This window comes from Lagopus muta, chromosome 25 (assembly GCF_023343835.1).
Source record: "Lagopus muta isolate bLagMut1 chromosome 25, bLagMut1 primary, whole genome shotgun sequence".
In the NCBI taxonomy this organism is placed as follows: domain Eukaryota; kingdom Metazoa; phylum Chordata; class Aves; order Galliformes; family Phasianidae; genus Lagopus; species Lagopus muta.
The window spans coordinates 698,263-715,188 of record NC_064457.1 but is presented as its reverse complement, the minus strand read 5'-3'; the positions used below and the strand labels follow the sequence as shown (position 1 = coordinate 715,188).

The window sequence follows — 16,926 nt, the reverse complement described above, 5'->3', positions numbered from 1 at the left end:
CAGGTTTCTCTGCGAGCTTGGAAAGGCGATTTTACCCTTGAAGATGATTCCTACTCGGTTACACACCCGTGGCTGCAACACGCCCCGTCTGTGCCAATAATTACTGTTATTTACGTGCACCTCGAGAAAACGCAGGAGACGGAAAACACAGACAGTCCTCAAACAGCAGGGCTGCAGCACAGATAGAAGCTGCTGCTCAACGAGCTCGTTGCCCTCCTGCTGCTGCCCCACCGGTTCCACTGAAGCCCTTCCTGCACGTTGCAGTGACAACAACTCGTCTGTTTTGAGACTGAATTCTGAGGTTAAAATTATTGTAGTTTGTAGCAGGTTTCACAAAGAGCCGCAGCTGTGGAACACGAGCACAGCTGGGAGCCACCCGGCCGTGTCCCACGAGGGTCTGTTTTACACGTTTTACACACGTTTTACACACGTTTTACACACATTTTACACACATTTTACACACTGCTGCCTCAGCGCCTCCCAGCAGGAAGCTCCTCATGGGCTCACGAAGCCGCGTGCGGTCAGAACTGCACAGCAGTGAATGAGCAGTAAGGATTGGATCCAGGTATTAAGGAGTGTAACGACATCGTATCACACGCTTTGTAAACACACAAACATCACAGCCCTGCGGGGTGGAAGTTCCACTTCATTTGGGGTGATAGAAACTGACTGCTGATCACTGGGAAGGAGGCAGCTAAAAGCTGGCCGGCAAAAAGGCCACAATTTCGTTACAGGGATTTCATTGCAGGGATTTCATTGCAGGGATTCTTTCCTCCTCCGATTCCCCCATTCAGCAGCTCTTGAAGCCAACAGCTCTCACCAGTTCTGGTCACAGCATCCGAATGGCAGCCCGGATCAGCTCTGAGTTTTTGGTTTCAAGGTGCTCCTGCAGCACAGCTTTCAGTACCAAATAGGTCTGCAATGGATTCCACGTTTTTGTTTCAGACCAAAGCCCTGCAAGCACAGCGGTGCCTTCAGACAAGAACCAGACCACTGTCGGTTTAGAAAACAAGACTGTTGGATTTTATTCTTTTTGGACCATTAGGAAAAAACCAAAGATTTAGAAAAACACGACCACCTCACCCCCCCGTCCCATCAAAGCACACTATTTACCAAGGCGTGCACAGCGTGTGCTCTCCTGTAGCTGGAAACAAATGGTTTGTGGCTGTAGTTCCCTGCAGAGGGCTTCTGCTCACACAGACAAAATGGGGCACTTTCAGCAGTAGTTTTTATAGGGTTTTTTTTGAGGTTTTGGGAGGGCACAGCAAGGAGCTGCTGCCTGTCACTGCGCTGTGACTGCAGTAAGACACTGAAGCGCTCTCCTGCTTTGCACTTTGCCAGGTCTTTGCTCCTGTTAGGATGTCTAAGTAGCAAATAAAGAGTCAAATTGTGAAAAGCAAGGGCTGCTGTGAGTGATCCCCCATCTCAGAAAAAATCCTTGGGACACAGCGTTGCTTACTCCAGGATAACTGCACTCAGGCACTCGGGAATCCACCTCTGTTCACTGTGATAATTTAGTCAGAGAAAGGGGAGAAATCCTGGTTTTGGTATTAGAAACAAAACTGCAAACAATTATCTTGATACATATCCACCACTATGCTTAGAGGAATGAGATGTTTTCTGTCTAAGAGCTCCTCTGTCCCAAAATGCCCTTTAGGTTACTATGCTGATAACAGATGTTACCAAGCCCCAGTTCCTTGGGAGACACGTGGCACAGGCAGTACAGATACAAAGCTGCTTAGCACATTTTGAAATCAAACCAGTACTTCATTAAGAGGACACACATGAAACAAGTCACTGTTTATTCTTTCTTCTCACTCTCCTCAGTGTTGGGGTCTGCAGGAGGCTCTTCCACTGTCGCACTGTTGCTCTCTGAACCAGTGTTGCTGTCACTGGTTCCTTCCTCTGCAGTGCTGTCAGCCCCCTCTTGGCCACTCTCCTTATCATCAGGGGTAGATGTTCCCTCTTCACCGTTCTGCTGGCTTTCTGTGCTCTCTTCTGGGTGAGGCTCTTCTGTAACAAAATTCTTCTCAGTGTCATTTATAGACCAATATATTTATTTAGGCAGCACAGTTAGAATTTAGGAATGGAACTTGTAATAAATGAGAGCATTTCACAGCAATTATTTGTTACTTAGTACGTGCAGTAAGAGGCACAGCTCTCAAAGCTCCACTCTGTGGTCCTGCATGGCACCCTGAAGGTCTCCTGCAGCTGCCTGCACTCAGGACTGGGGCACAGAAAGCAATGTGCCTCGTTAAGCTGGATGCACCAGAATCCAAACAATCAGTCCACTCTCCCTTATGCTGTTACAGCAACGACTCACTGAGACATTGGCCACTGATTTGCATAAACACTGTCACTAAAGTCACTGTATGGAACACAACAAAGCCTGCAGGCAGGCTGGAAGAGCAGCATGGGGAGAGCTGCAGTTCTGCCATCCTTGCCAGATGGTGGCAGTGGGTGCTCAGTTGCTCCCACCAAGCCTAGAAGATGAAAGCATTCAGAATTTTTTTCTCCTTACACAAAGTATTACATATTTTGTGATATTCTCTACCCTTTTAAAAAGGAACAACTTAATGAGGAAAACAAACAGCTGTGTCCACCAAGACAACTATTCTGAACACTCTTCTGAAGAAGCCCTTCTTCCTAACACCACAAACCTGAGGCACCCCCCAGCCAAGCACAGCCTCTGCAGAGGTACTTTAACACTGATCCCTCGGGGTCCATGAAGGTGGTTTGAAATGTGGTTACCTGTCTCCATTGGAGTGCTCTCCTCTTCTTTCTTCTCCTCCATTTTGTTAGCTGCCTGTTCTTCCTCAGCTGCTGTGTTATTCTGACTGCGCTCAGCTTGCTCAGCTGCTTCCTTTTCCCTTTCCTCCTGCCTCTTGCGAGCCTGTTCCTCAGCTTGAGCAATTTCAGCTGCAATTTTTTCCATATCCACTTCCACCTTCAAACTGCATAGCTAGCAATTAAAAAAAACCTCTTTTATTACCCCAGTTACACTGTGAAAGACAAAACATCAAGAAAACTCAGTTATTAGCTCAGTATCTCTATGTGCAGCAATATGTGCACAACGACTTGTGATTCCAATAAGTTTACATTAAAAGCTTCAGAAACTACAGAAGTAGCAACAAGTATATATAAAAAAAACCTAGATAAGTGATCTAAACCTTGGCTCTGGATGCAGCCTAGGACACAGCATACGTTCCCCATAGTGGCTCCAGGCCCCTTTCCTTGAGCTGGAACTCCAGGAGCCTGGAGGTGCTTGCAGAGCGCATTGCCTGCACACAACCACTGCAGGACACCAAGGGAGCAGGGATCACAGAAATGCTGTGTGCTTTCCAACTGCCACACACTTCAGCAGACCTGGGACACTGCACTCATCTAATTGCAAACAATTCAATACTGAACTGAAAGGAAGAGGGCAGAGCAGGTAGCCAGCAGATTGCTCACAGTGGAGAAGGAGACTCGTACCCTTTTGAGCTCATTGTTGAAGGATTCTGTGCTTTCCAAGAACTTCCTCTTCTTCTCCTGGTGACGCTCTTCAATTTGCAGCAGTTCAGCTTCCAGTTTACGCTGGGAATGTAAGAAATGAAGCTGCTTTACTTCTGAAGAAATGGACAACAGTATTCAGTTGAAAATTAAATGCAGCAGTGTTTAAATCCTTGCAGCAAAACGTTTTCCTTGATCCAGTACCCAACATACACCAAGAAGTAAAAAAGTCTGAACAATAAATGGGTCTGTGCACTGAAGAGACTGCAGTCATAAGCAACCGAATCCATTAAACTGCACATTTACCCCCTACAGAGAAAGGCTGTGTGTAATAATGAAGAGCTACAGGTTTGGTACTTCAGGTGTCCTGAAGAACAACATACAGCCTAATGGAACTCTCAGTAAAAAAGGTCACAGGGTGAAACCTCCCATCTTGGCACTCCTGAGAAAACCCAACGAACCAACAGAGCACAGACACCCAACAAGAACAGCGTGGGGACCGAAGGCTGCGGGGCCTGGCACGCTGCCTTTCCATCGTTTATCTTTACCTGGTGAACCATTAGAGACTGAACCTGGCGTTTAAGAACTTGCATTCTAGCTGTAGTGACAACGGAGCGGACGTCAGGAACCACACTTTCGCTCAGGATCTCACTGATGAGCCGATGGTTCCTCTGGAAGCGAGCCGTGGCCGTGTGCTTCATCGAAAACCCATCGTCGTAATCTGAAACGGGAGTTGGAAGCACAGCGCTGCAATTCCCCAAAGTAAGCACTGGGCTAACGAGACTGCACCAATGTCACCACTGATTACAAACCCAAACCGAACACTGCTTTCTCGTGTCATGAAGTTCATACTAAAATATTTGACTAAGGAACGTCAGCGAGGGGAAAAAAGGCGGTGTGAGGATCAGAATGCCATCGCCTCAGCTCAGCTATGGCTGCTGTTCTGTATGCATCTCCCACACAGATGAGCTCTGGATTGACCTCGTTATTTATGTGCTTTCCAAGTTTCCAGATTAAGATGAGCTACCAGTGCACTGAATAAAGAAACCATTTCTGATTAACTGTGATACAAGAACAACATTCACTGAAAAAGACAAACACAAACGTAAAAGTAGACTCCTGCTGACATCTGAAACTACACAACTCTCTTCCTACATCCAGCAGCACTCAAAGCTTCTGGCCTGTAGAAGTCAAGACTTGCTGCGTTGCAACTTCCTGCATTTGCCCTGAGCAGCTCAAGCCTTTCACTACAATGAAAATGGAAGCAGTCAGGTTCTCGATAGCAGAACTGCTATCTGAGCCTCCACAAACACAAGGTCTTCTTTTCTCTTCTCCTGATATTCCTACAGCCCCTAAGATCCTACTGACACACAGGGCAGCACAGCAGCAACGCTCCTGCCACAGGAATGAGTTTGCCTTTCACCCCAAATGTGAGCAGATCCAGCTTGGTGCTGGCACAGCTGGCTCTGCCTGCATTAATTCTGGCCCATGCACTGCAGAACAGAAATTAAAGCCCAGAACATCAGCTGCTTGGAGCACTCAACGTGTTGACAGAAGTTCAGCAGTTACCTCACATGGGAAGGTGCTGCTGCCACAGCCTTTATCTCAGGGTGTAACTGAGCAATTTTTTCACCCTCAGGTTTCAACAAGTCCATGCTGGGTTATGAATTTAAAAGTAGCCCTTAACAGCACGAATCTGAATTCTTCCTGCTGGGTGGGGTGCATTTCCTTGCAGTCAAATAAACTTTCAGCATTTTCTCATCAACTTGTCAACAGCGAGGATAAAACTGTTCTAAACAACCTCAAATGACATCTGTTGAACGTTTGAAGTTCAGGTGCTCCTAATCATGCGAGAGCTCAGCTTATCAGAACGACGTGCTTCTGCTGAGTGCAGGGTTCCACTCAAACTGGATTAAAGGAAGCAGCTCATCATCTGGTAACTCATTTGTGAAAAGCCACTACAGAGTTTTAAGCAGACCGATTCCTTTTGAACTGTCCGCATTACTTCACGCACAATTAAGGGCTGGAAGATTTATCACTGGCTTGTCACCTTAGGTTTTGGGAGTGAGACAAGGTCAGCTGGTAGCTCTACAAAATAAAACGGAACCATGGGAATTAATATTGAAGGTACGGAAACAAAAGCAAGTCACGCTCAGCGCTGGGAAGGCTACACAGGAGTAATTTTCTATCTGGCACGTCTTATGCCACAGGCCCTGTGATGACTTTCTCCCTGCACGCATGCAGACTGCTTTCTGCTTACCATCTGGATCTTCTGCTGGCTGAATGCTCATGTAAGGTTCGCCCTTCTCCATGCGCGACTGCCTTTGGCGGCTTTCTTCTTCTAACGCAGCCTCTGCACGACTTTTTGCATTGATGTAGGCAAGGTATGCAGGAGAGTTATGGTAGGCCTTCATGGACTCATTGTACTCAATCTGAAACGTGACCAACATGGTTTGATTGCACCGCTGGGCAATTTCAGACCCGACACAATGAGGTGCAACTCAGAGGCAGTTATACAGACATCTCTTCTGCGCTATCTGACTGATACACAACCAGATGCCCTCAGCTTTCAGTTTCACAAATTAGAACTTCTTCCACCGTCATTCAGCCAAACTGCCGCTGGGCTTTTAGGTGTGTTTGACTGCTTAAGAGGTCTTAAGAACGCTTTGTTTTTGTTGTTTGAAGTCAAACTTCAGAACAAGGCATTTATCAAATGAACTCTGGTAAAATAAAGATGAGTTGACTTAAAATATTCTCAGTAATTCCCTGGAGTTTTAACTACGCCTTTTATTTCGATTTCTTCTCTTTCTTTATTCCAGTTATGCCATGAGCCAGTTTCCAAATAACTCACGCCTTTGCGTTCTTTGATCCATCCCTGCACTGGGATGATACAGAGTGCTGCAGCCAGACTACTGGTAGCAGGACTGCATCACTGTTTTCACCTTCTCTGAAATATTTTCCCTTTAAATTTCTTTCTTTCACATCGCTTTTAGAATTTGCCTGGTCTACAATTTGTACAGAGATCTGAGGTATTTCCAATGGAAAATGAGATAATCTAAAATCCTGGCACCAATACCTAGGAGCGTCAGTTTCTTTATTACTAGGACTGGAACCCTATCTGGGCACTGGAAAAATGCAAGCAAGATGGCCCCTGCCCCAAGGAGCTCACAGTCTAAACACTGTTACCAAGTCAAAAAAATAGAATTCCTTAATTTTGTTCCATCTCAGAGCAGCCAGCTGGGAAGCACTTCTCTACTGACTCGGAATAAAACAGCTCAGGTTTGATCAGGCTGGGCACCAACCGGGTTTGACTACAAGGCAGCGGGTGGACAAACTCCCCTTTGCAGTTTAGGATCACAGTAACAGTCTGCTGAAGGCCTCAACACTTACCAACCTAGAGAAAGGCGTAGCTGTCATCTTTTGTCACGAAGATAAAAAACAAAAACACAAGAAAGCCCTAAAAAATGGTACAATTTTTCTACTAAGAAACAAAACACTAAGCCACAGCGTGGAGATACAGCAGGTAACAGCATGGAAACCAAACCCTACGTGACTGCAAGTCTTTTATGAGCACGTTCATGCCTCAATAGCAGCAGCTGCAGAGCACTAGTTTTGAAAGAGGATTCTGGTGTTGAGACAATCTTTTCAACACTGATGTTGTACAATTAAATCCATTCATTAAACAGTTAAAATCGGCACTCAATTATAAATACTTCATTTTGAATTAGGTCTAAAAACTGACCAGTCACAGCTGATGTACAGTTATTAAAAAAAAATCTAAAAGATGTGTCAGGACATACTTCCATTAAGCTACATACAGGGGGTCTCGTGAAAGCCTTATACACCACTGCAAGGGTAAGATGGGTTTTTCTTCTCAGACCAGCTCCTAGAAGAATCAGCTGTAATAAACATCCCAGATTTCTTCCATTTACCTTTTCAGCTTCATATTCATTCAAATACTCTTGCTTCTCTTCATCAGTGAGATCTCGCCACATTCCTCCAATAATCTTGCCAATTTCCCATAACTTCAAATCAGGATTGGACGCCTTCACTTGGTCCCAGACCTTAACAGAAACAGCTGGAGCTTTACTAATGATATCTAAATACTTCCAAATTAAACATTTTATATTGTCATCTCAGTGTTCTTTCTGGAACCACCACGAAAAACAGGATTAAGTTAGGAATGAGCCTGGCTAAACTACCTCGGTTATTTTCTGGGGCAGGAAGTCAGTAGGAGGTCATCTACTGAAACGGCTTTGGTTTCATGAGAATATTGCCTTTAACCCTCTTAATTCTCTTCTCAAATGCACATCGCTGCATCTCTGGGAAAAAGAAGTGCTACTGAGTGCACACATCCAGCAGATTACGGTAAAGAGCACTGAGCTTTTCAGATCAGAATGCAAATACTTTTCAGTCTCGCTGATCAATTTGAGTTCCAACGAGTTCTGACTCCACCAAAAAGGTTTCTAACTTTACAGGGAAAAAACAAGGAGAGAGCTGCCAGTGTTATTTCTTGCTGCGCCACTTGACTTTTTTTTGCTGCTGGTTTTTTGGCCTAAGATACGCTGGTAAAGATACTGAACCAGAAGTGAAGAATCTCCTTCTGGCTCACCCGCTCCAGACGGGCTCACCTGCCCTCCCCATGCCAATCAGATTTCAGACTCCACAAGGGTCTCTCTCCTATTTTCTGTCAAACAGTTCAGAGAATAGCGAAGTAACCATTGCCACAGGCTAGGTTGGTGAAGGAGAACATGCAAAGTCCACTCATTGCTACTCTTCAGTCCAGCTACAGCACTGTACCAAGCCCAGTATACCGCAAGGAACACTTCCTTTATACAAAAAGTTCTCTCAGTAAGTCACAGGAAGTTCTGAATGTGGCAGGGTGGATCCTTGTCAGCGGACAGCAGTAGGAAATTACCATTTTAGAGACAACCTTTCCCCCCAGAAACTGGCAACCGTAACAACAGAACAGTGCTGCGTTATTCTGCAGGGCAATGCATCTGTACTTTACAATTCCCTTAAAGGAAAGTGCAGGCTGTTAGGAGTAAAAGTTTAAAAGCTGAAACTAAAATAACAGCGATGAATTGTTAGCATGTACAAGGTTTACTATTACTTGTACCCATACCCACCTTCCGGCTGTACCTCATGTAGGGCATCAGGGGCTTGTCTGGGGGCTTTGGGGGCTTTGGAATGGTAATACCAGAGGAAGCCTGTGGAAGAAAATGAAGAAGCCCATTTGTTAATGTGCTCATGTGCTGTGGGGAAGCATTTACTCTTGCACAGTTGAAAGGACAAACACACCCCTATTCAAGAATGCAGCACCAACCCCCCGGCCCGTGCACAGGCACACAAGCAGTCCTGTTAAACTGCTCGCTATGGAGAGCAAATCCCCCTCTGCAACCGATCCATCGGAGGCGTTATCTGCCTCCAAGCTGCAATGATCCATGTCAGCCTCTGCATGTTTGTGTGCTCTGATCTTCCTTCCGGCCTGTGCAGTGCTGAACACCTCGTGCTAAGTAAGAAGACACGGAAGAGTGCTGCTGATGGAGAGCTGCTGCACGCCCTGCTCATCCCTTACAGGACTCCTGCAGCTTTGTGCCCCTCACCACAACCTCACAGCCCACCAGCTCTCCCACAGCACTCCCACCATTGGGCAGTTACCACCATGGGACCATTTCATAAAAGCAGAAAGCAGTTCTGAGCTTTTTCAGGATTGAGTAGATTAAGCAAATATTTGAAATTGGTCATAAAGGCCAACCTTGTATTCAGCTTTCCAATTGTTCCTCTTCAGTTGTTGTTTTTTTTTTGCTGAATTTATGAAGTTCTATGAAACAATGCATACAGAACTATAGGTATAGATAATGTACATGGAGTATATGCATTACCAAAATGTATACATAGATACACACACAGATGGGTTTGAAAAACATTAACGGAAACTGTTTAATGCTTTTAAATTAACAGGAGTTCCAAGACACCATACATATACTGATATATGCATGGCACAGAAAGCTGTGTATGCTTATGACGTACAGAAACAATGAGAGTTCTCAGAGCAAACCTAACTTCATCTTGCTTAGGAAAATAAGTATGTGGTCAGACAGGACATCAGTCGAGTTCCAGCCTGTATGGGGAAGGCCTCTTCTGTAAGCATTTCAATAAGCCTGAAGGACTCATCAAGTCTGAAAGGAGGTTTATAGAAGAGGCACAAGAAGACTCTTCACTTAGGGCACTGTATGTGTTCCTTAACAAATCACTTCTTATACCATGTCCTAAACTGAGCAGATGTTTTGAAGTTAAGAAAGTCTTAAACGAAAAACTTCGTTATGATAATTACAGGAACTTTTTTTTCTTTAAATAGGGATTTACTCTATTGCTGTCATGTTAGTTAAGAACATTTTGTGCCTCCACTGCCTTTTTCCTGACTGCACCTGATGCTCAGGACTTGCTCTGTATTTGAAGGAAGTGTCACCTCCATCAGTGTCCTCCATCAGAAATGAATTTGATGTCCATTTTCGATACACCCACAGAAACAGAATATCTGATTCCATTTTATATCATTACACTTCTGTTGAAACAACTGTTTCTGAACTGGACTTCACACACTTAAACCAGACCAGGACTGGAAAGGAAAACAAAGGCTCACACTCCTCGCACAGCTCAACAGTGTGATGCAACTACTGTCAACAACCCCCGTCTGCAAAGCATCCCTCCTTATTTTTGTATAAATTTGCAGTTCCCTCCCCCCAGGGATCAGTACCTGCAGAACAGACCTTCCCTACACGTGCAGCGGCCACTGAAGACCACGGAGTGTCTCCTTGGAGTCCTGCATCAATTCCCACATCTTTCCCCCTCCTGAACAGAAGTCCGTTCGCTTGTGAAGGGTTTCAAAGTGAAGGGGAAGGGGTAGGGATGGAGAGTGAAAACCAGAAGTAATCTTTTGTTCCTAGAAAGCGAGGCAGCAGCCAAGATTCAGAAGAACCTAACTCTAAAGCCATTTCTGGGCAGTGCCTGCTGTTTGCTGGATGATGTAATAGTTGATTCTCCTACCGTGACCCGGCTGTTGGTGCCCGGGTTCCCTCCCAGCCTGTAGTTGTTGTAGGCCAGATGGCTGTATGGATTGTATCCCACAAACCCTGGTGTGCTGGGCATTTGCTGATGGAAACAAATGAGACAAAAACACGAATGAGAAATGAGATCAAACGAGGAAAACACATAAATGAAAATGAACTGCAATATGGCATGCAAAAGCAATCAGAATTTAAACAAGCAAATGAGGTGTAGCAGTTGATATCTTCTCAACACACAGAATTTAGTCCAATATAAAGCTATCAAGGAAACAGGATTCTTTAGCAGCTGTGTCACTACAAACGTCCAAAGTTAGTGCTTTTACTTCTAAGCGTGTCACAAGTATTCCATCAGTCCTGATCACATTTCCAACGTTTAAGCCACCAAGAAATTCAAGAGGAGTCTCATACCCAAACTTAGAAGGCAAAGTAGCACACAGTATAGGGGCAAAAATTCCCGAAGTCAACATTTACTACAACAGCAAAAATCTCTGCCTCCTCCTTTTCCCATCCTTTTGACTTCTCACGAACAGGACGTTGCCAACAAACAGGGTAAAAACAAACAAATCAGTCTCTCAAAGCACCATCTGTGCACCAACACCAGGAGCAGAAGACCTTAATGGTGGTTTGCAGAATCAAAACACTTTGGAGAACTGTAAGGATTAGAAAAACCAAGAGAGGACGATGCATGGAGACGCCGCTCTGTTAGGAGACTGCAGACTGGCGGGGCTGAAGAAGTGCTGCAATGCAATCTGCAGGTTAGAAACCACAAACTGATCTCAGGCCACCACTGAATCAGAGACGTTTCAGCAGTTAATCAAACACATCTTCATCTGTTCTTGCAGGTGGACCAATTTGTTCTCACCTCCGGTAACGCTGAGAAAACCTAATTTCTGAGCACACAGATGGTGGGTAAGCAGGGACTGCAATCAAACATCAGGAGGTTCACTGTCTCTCCTTTCTCTTGTGAATCTCACTCCTGCACTTCAACAAGCTCTTTTCGTTATCCAGAATTCAAATGGTGTTGCAAATAAAGCAGACCAGGCATGGAACGGCGATGGAGCACTGCTCCCATCCGGGGTCCCAGCAGCATCTGCAGCACCACGCCAGGTTCACCCATTACCTGCACCATCTTACACTTGAGAGCCACTCTGGTAAGGCCACTGCAGGGCCCTTTAAGGCAATGTGCTCACTGTTCCCACTCTAAATTACAGCTGCAAAAGCCCTGTGATTAAGTTTGAGGATCCAAGGTGTGACAGATGCAAACACACAACAAACAGAACCTGTAACCCAAACTATATCGACTTGCAAGGTTTTCAACTATACGTGCACGTGCTGCAGTTGGTTTATTTCTGAACAAATAATACAAAAGCACCCTTTAAGAACCAGCCTTCATATGGTCCACTGCCAAACTTAAGCTCAATGGCAGCAGCTGGCATTGACTCAGTTTTCATGCCTCTGATGATGACACAGACATTTGCTGTGTAAAATGATGCCATTTGACTACATGACAGCATTACTGTAACATCCTCACTAAAGTCTGAGGACAGCGAACCTCCATTGCAGAGAAATCAGCAGGAGTTCCGTGCTGCCAGGTAACCACCCTGCATTACACACCACCTGTTACTTCAGATGCAAGACTGTGGTCAGTGAGAGCCGGTGATACCCTGCTGAGCTCAGGATCTGGCCCACGAGGGGTAAAGAAGGCGTTGCTCTGCAGCTCTTCACAGAGCACTGGTTATCTCAAGGACTGCGAGTGATTCAAGTTAACACAAAAGGTGCTGGAAAGACAGGCAGTGCACATCACTGTTAGCAAACGTGAACCTGGCTTTGTGAACTGCTGGGGATTTGCAGCTCGACTAAAGGATGCACAGCCTCTGCAGCCACCCTTCAGCAGTGCCTGTGCCCACACTGTGCCCCAGGCACAGCTCCTGATGCAGGGATTCACTTGTAAGGTACATGCCACACATTCCTCCTAACAGCACAAATCTACTAAGTCACGTCAAAATGAAAGCTGAATAAACGATGCAAAACACAATGATTTCTTTCTTTTTCCTTTTTTAAGCTTAACTTGTTCTTTACACGTTGCAATCACTTTCGGGCCTCTTCTGATGTGAAGTAGAGCACAGTGAAGTGAAAGCACTGCATTTCACCTGACTGCATCTGCACTTTCCATCCCAGATGTGGAGATCAGGGATGACAGCTCTTGGGTAACAGATTTCAAAAGAACTCCACTGTAGCACCTTTACTCGTTCTTTTGTTCCACACATTCATGTTTTCCCCCATCAGTTCTCTGCCTCCAAAACAAGAGCTGCATTTGCTTTCAGGAGCTTTTCCAACCACAGCACATAGTATTTCAGAATGCTTTTATACATGCACAAGCACTACTGGACATCATTTTCATCTTCTCCTAACCAGCATTCCATACCATTTTACTATAAATTAGGATATTTATCATGCAGTGGACCCCAAAATACCAGTATTTTTATGAAATCTGGATAACATTTCCATCAGTGTTTCCTTTTTCTGACCAAATACAACAGACAATTGCATTCCACTGAAAATGTGTCGGACACACAAAAAATGCATCCGGTTTTGCTCATTATTTGTGTACAAATTGAGCGCGGAGTTTGAGAATTAAGTGTATCAACTTGTCCCTGAATATTCCAGTATTCCATTGCAAATGCTGCAAATACCATTTTAGGGCAATGGGCAGCACTGTCTGCATGAGTTTAATGGCCACATAGGTGAGTAATTCCAGTGACTGCTGATAAAAAAGGCCAGATCCTGCAGACGCTGAATTTAAGATGAAACCATTTTATTCAACTTCTTTTTCACAAACTGTTTCGAAATTGAGAGGATTTCAAACAACGCGTATCATAATAATGAAATACAACAAGTGTGTTTTTCCAACACAGGAAGTGCTGCATCTCTGCCGTTAGGGCTCTAGTAAGTCACTAACAGCTCTGCTACCAGGGATCTGTGTTAACGAGAAAAATCACTGTACTTACGGTTGCGGGAGCTGGGGTAGGAGGTGGAGCATAAGATGGCCTTTCTGTTAAAATATAAACGTAAGCAAAGAAAATCCTTGAAAATTTGAATGAGTTCTTTAAAAGGAATCCTCTGTGGCAAACAATTTAACGAGAACATACAGCGAAGGACAGAAGAAACTTTAAAAGAAAACAAAACACATCACTGCTACATTGCTGGTCTTTTATTTTGGCAGAATAAGGAATATGAGATGAGGGTAAGGAACAAAGCAGGGCATAGCAGAAGCTGTGACAGTCAGATCTGCAGTGAGACCAAATGCTTGGGCTGCAGCAGTGCCTGAGACCTCTGGGCAGGTGTCAGAAACAGCTGCATGCAGCGAGAGGAGACAGCACAGCAGTCAGACAGCATGGAGCGCCGTGGACTCAGCACTGCGCAGCACTGCTGCTCTGCGTACAAGGACTACGGGCACTGCCTCAGAGCCTGCTGAACCAGATCGGTCATTCACCAAAGGAAGAAAAGTCTGAAAACTTACTTGACATTTTGAAAGGCAAACTTTCAGCCACCTGACATTATATTTGTGTTTCTGAAAGACAAAAGAACACCACCCCATTAAGCATTACGCCAGCCTGCGATGCGTCCACCACCCGTCCATTCATTACAATTACCAAAAGCTCGCCAGTTCCGAAAACAAAAGGCTTTCCGGAAACAAAGGCGCTCTCTGCCATAACAGCCGCGCTCCCCACGAGTTCAATTAAAGGGCCGCGGCACGAAACGCGCGGCTGTGCGGCGCTCACGTTCCGGACTTCGCGAACCGGCGCCCCGGGAGCCATTTCACGTCGCGCCGAGCGCCGCCCGCAGGGAGCCCTTCGGCAGCCCAGCCCCGCTTCCCGGCCCTTCTTCTCCAGGAACTGCGCGAAGTTCCACGGCCACTCGGCGCCGCCCGCCAGCCGGGCCCCCGGCGCGGAGCTCCGCACGGAGCTGCAAACGCCACCCTGCCCGCCAACCGCGAGGGCCGCGCCGCCCGGAGGAGGCCGTGAGCGGAGCCGCCGCGCGAGCAGCGCCCATCTGAGCCCCTTCGGTCCGGTGCAAAGGGCCGAGAGCCGCCCCGCGAGGGGCACCGAGAGCTCCCCGCCCGCCCCGCGCCCCCACGCACTCACCGCTCCGCCGCCGCCGCGCTCCCTTTGTTCCTCCCCGGGCCGAGCCGGCGGCGAGCACCACGCCTGCGCGCACCACTCCGCACTTTCGCCACGGCCGCCGCCCTGCTCCCGCCCGGGGGTGTCCGGATGACGGGGGGCTGGTCGTTCCGTCCTGCTCTCCTCGGAGACGCCGCCGGGTTGAGGGCTGCCCCGCGCTCCGCTGAGAGGGGAAGGAGAGCGGAAGGTGTTGTGGCGAATCTGCGGGGAACGCTACCTCACCCCGCCGAGACCGGGATGGGGCGAGGGCGGGGCGCGGCGTTCCCGCGCTGCCGGGGCGGCGGGCGGGACGCTCTGCTCCGCGACCGCAGCCTCGCGTGCCCTCAGCCAGCACAGCCAGGGCGCAGGGCGGGCGGGAGCCGTGCGCGAGCCGTGCGCAGCCACGTTCCTTTCAGCACTTTCCACAGAGATGTGGCCACGTTCCCCGGTAGCGAATCTGCGGCGCAGGGCGGCGTCGCGCATGGTGCCTCGCGGCCATTGCGCGCCTTTTTCATCTGAGGCGGCGACGCCGCGCGTCCGGCCCGAGTGAATCCTGTAAAAAATCCCGTAAAAAATCCCATAACCGGGCGAAATAAGGGCTTTCTGGGGAACCGTCGGCCGTCTAGAATAGCTCTACCCGACGGCGGCTGTGCGAGGCTGGCCAACAGAACGGCCGAATGACGGCGGTGCTGCAAAGCGCCCCGAGGCCGAGGCACGGCACCGCGTGCTCCGCTGGGATCGGTTACACCGCGGAGCTGTCAGTGAGAGGCTGCAGGTGAAATAAAGGTTGGGGACTGGAAAACTGTCCTGTGGCTGAAAAATAGCGACCCCTGTGCCTGTAATGGACGGCTGTGGTGGGCCTGGTGCACGAGGAGAAACAAAGCGTGACTGCCCTTGGAAAGGCACCAGAAACAGCTCTTTTTAAAGACAAACAAACAATGCCTGTATAACCCTGAAGGGTGATAGAAGGGGAGAAGAACAAACTGGCCGTAATGCCGAGGTGCTGCAGTCCTTGGTGCCTGCAGCCTGGCCTGCTTTGTTTTTGTTCTTAAGTAAGCACGCTTTCATGGACACATGAAGAGATGAGCTCTGCCCCCACTGCTCACAGTGTGCTAATGGAGATTTGTGGTATTACACAGAATAATCTGACTTGCATTTGACAACAGAAGGAATATGACAATTGAAAAGATCCTCCAACAGCCAAATCTGCAGCCTTTTGGTCCTCCAGCTTCACTTGGGCAGAACATTTGTAAGGTAAAGATAAAATACTTACAGAAGTGCAAAATAGCCTTGTTTTGTCTTGGATTTGACTCCATGCATTCATTGCATTGCATTGTTCATGAAATTAAATTGTGTTCGATGTTGCATTAAATTTGCACAAGTTACTGGAATGTTCAATGCAGTTCCATGCTAATAATTCTGAATCATTGTACATGTTTCCAAGGTCAGCAATTTACTGTTTTCTTTGGTTTACTTGGTTTTACTTGGCTCTTCTTGTGCCCATGCACACCCACCTATAGTTCACACTGACACCTGCGGAAGTTTGGGTAGTTTATGAGCCAACAAAGAAATTTGAAAAGAGCAATTTAGCAGGTAACTTAAAAGGTACTCCCTTGTATCGGTACTTTAGGGGAAGAAAATGAAGTTAAAACCAGCGTGTATATTTGAGTCAGTTTGAGAGTAGCAGCAGTTCTTGATATGCTGGAGGAATTCCATGTCAGGCAGTCCCATGTGGAGAAGCAGCCCTTTGATCAGGGAAGGGTGGGCTGCCTGCAGTGCTGTAGTAACAAAGCCAGCTATTACTGTGTGCTGCAGTGTTTTTTTCTATTAGCCTCAGGTTTCGTGGTCATAAAACAGTACAGCTGAGTTACTACAGCTGGTTTCCAGCTTTAATCAGAAGCTGTGTGTTTTAGGAGCTGTTGAGCTGAGTGTTACAGCTGTGGGGATGGAATACAGCTCTCACTGCAGGATAGCTCAGGATGTGTTTGTGCTGCTGCTGTACTGAGACGGCTTCAGAAACGGCGAGGTCAGGTGTGTAGGTGATGAAATGTGCACAGTTAAGGGCAGCAATTTTTCTGGTTGCTTAAGCTTCCCAACTGAGAGTGACTAATGCACAATAATACCAATATTCTAAAATAATGTTTAGATAGTACTGCAAGATTAAGGCCGGGACTGTGCTCTGTACTGTGCTGCTGAGGTTTGTG

The 16,926-nt window shown here is 46.9% G+C and overlaps 1 protein-coding gene across 3 annotated transcripts; it reads right to left on the bottom strand.

Moving 5' to 3' along the window:
* Positions 1-1,054: 1,054 nt before the first annotated feature.
* SMARCE1 (SWI/SNF related, matrix associated, actin dependent regulator of chromatin, subfamily e, member 1) lies at positions 1,055-14,817 on the bottom strand. Of its 3 annotated transcripts, none has more exons than XM_048926609.1 (11): positions 14,708-14,817; positions 14,083-14,133; positions 13,571-13,614; positions 10,543-10,647; positions 8,622-8,702; positions 7,425-7,556; positions 5,753-5,924; positions 4,041-4,213; positions 3,475-3,576; positions 2,752-2,962; positions 1,055-2,010 (listed from the first exon to the last, which is right to left on the bottom strand). In XM_048926609.1, exons 2-11 carry the CDS (start codon positions 14,087-14,089, stop codon positions 1,802-1,804), a joined length of 1,236 nt encoding a protein of 411 aa, XP_048782566.1. In that variant the 5' UTR covers positions 14,090-14,133; positions 14,708-14,817; the 3' UTR covers positions 1,055-1,801. The 3 variants fall into 3 exon arrangements, with proteins under 3 accessions (XP_048782566.1, XP_048782567.1, XP_048782565.1); XM_048926608.1 differs by having other exon boundaries at positions 1,063-2,013; XM_048926610.1 differs by lacking the exon at positions 10,543-10,647 and having other exon boundaries at positions 1,062-2,013.
* Positions 14,818-16,926: the final 2,109 nt, after the last annotated feature.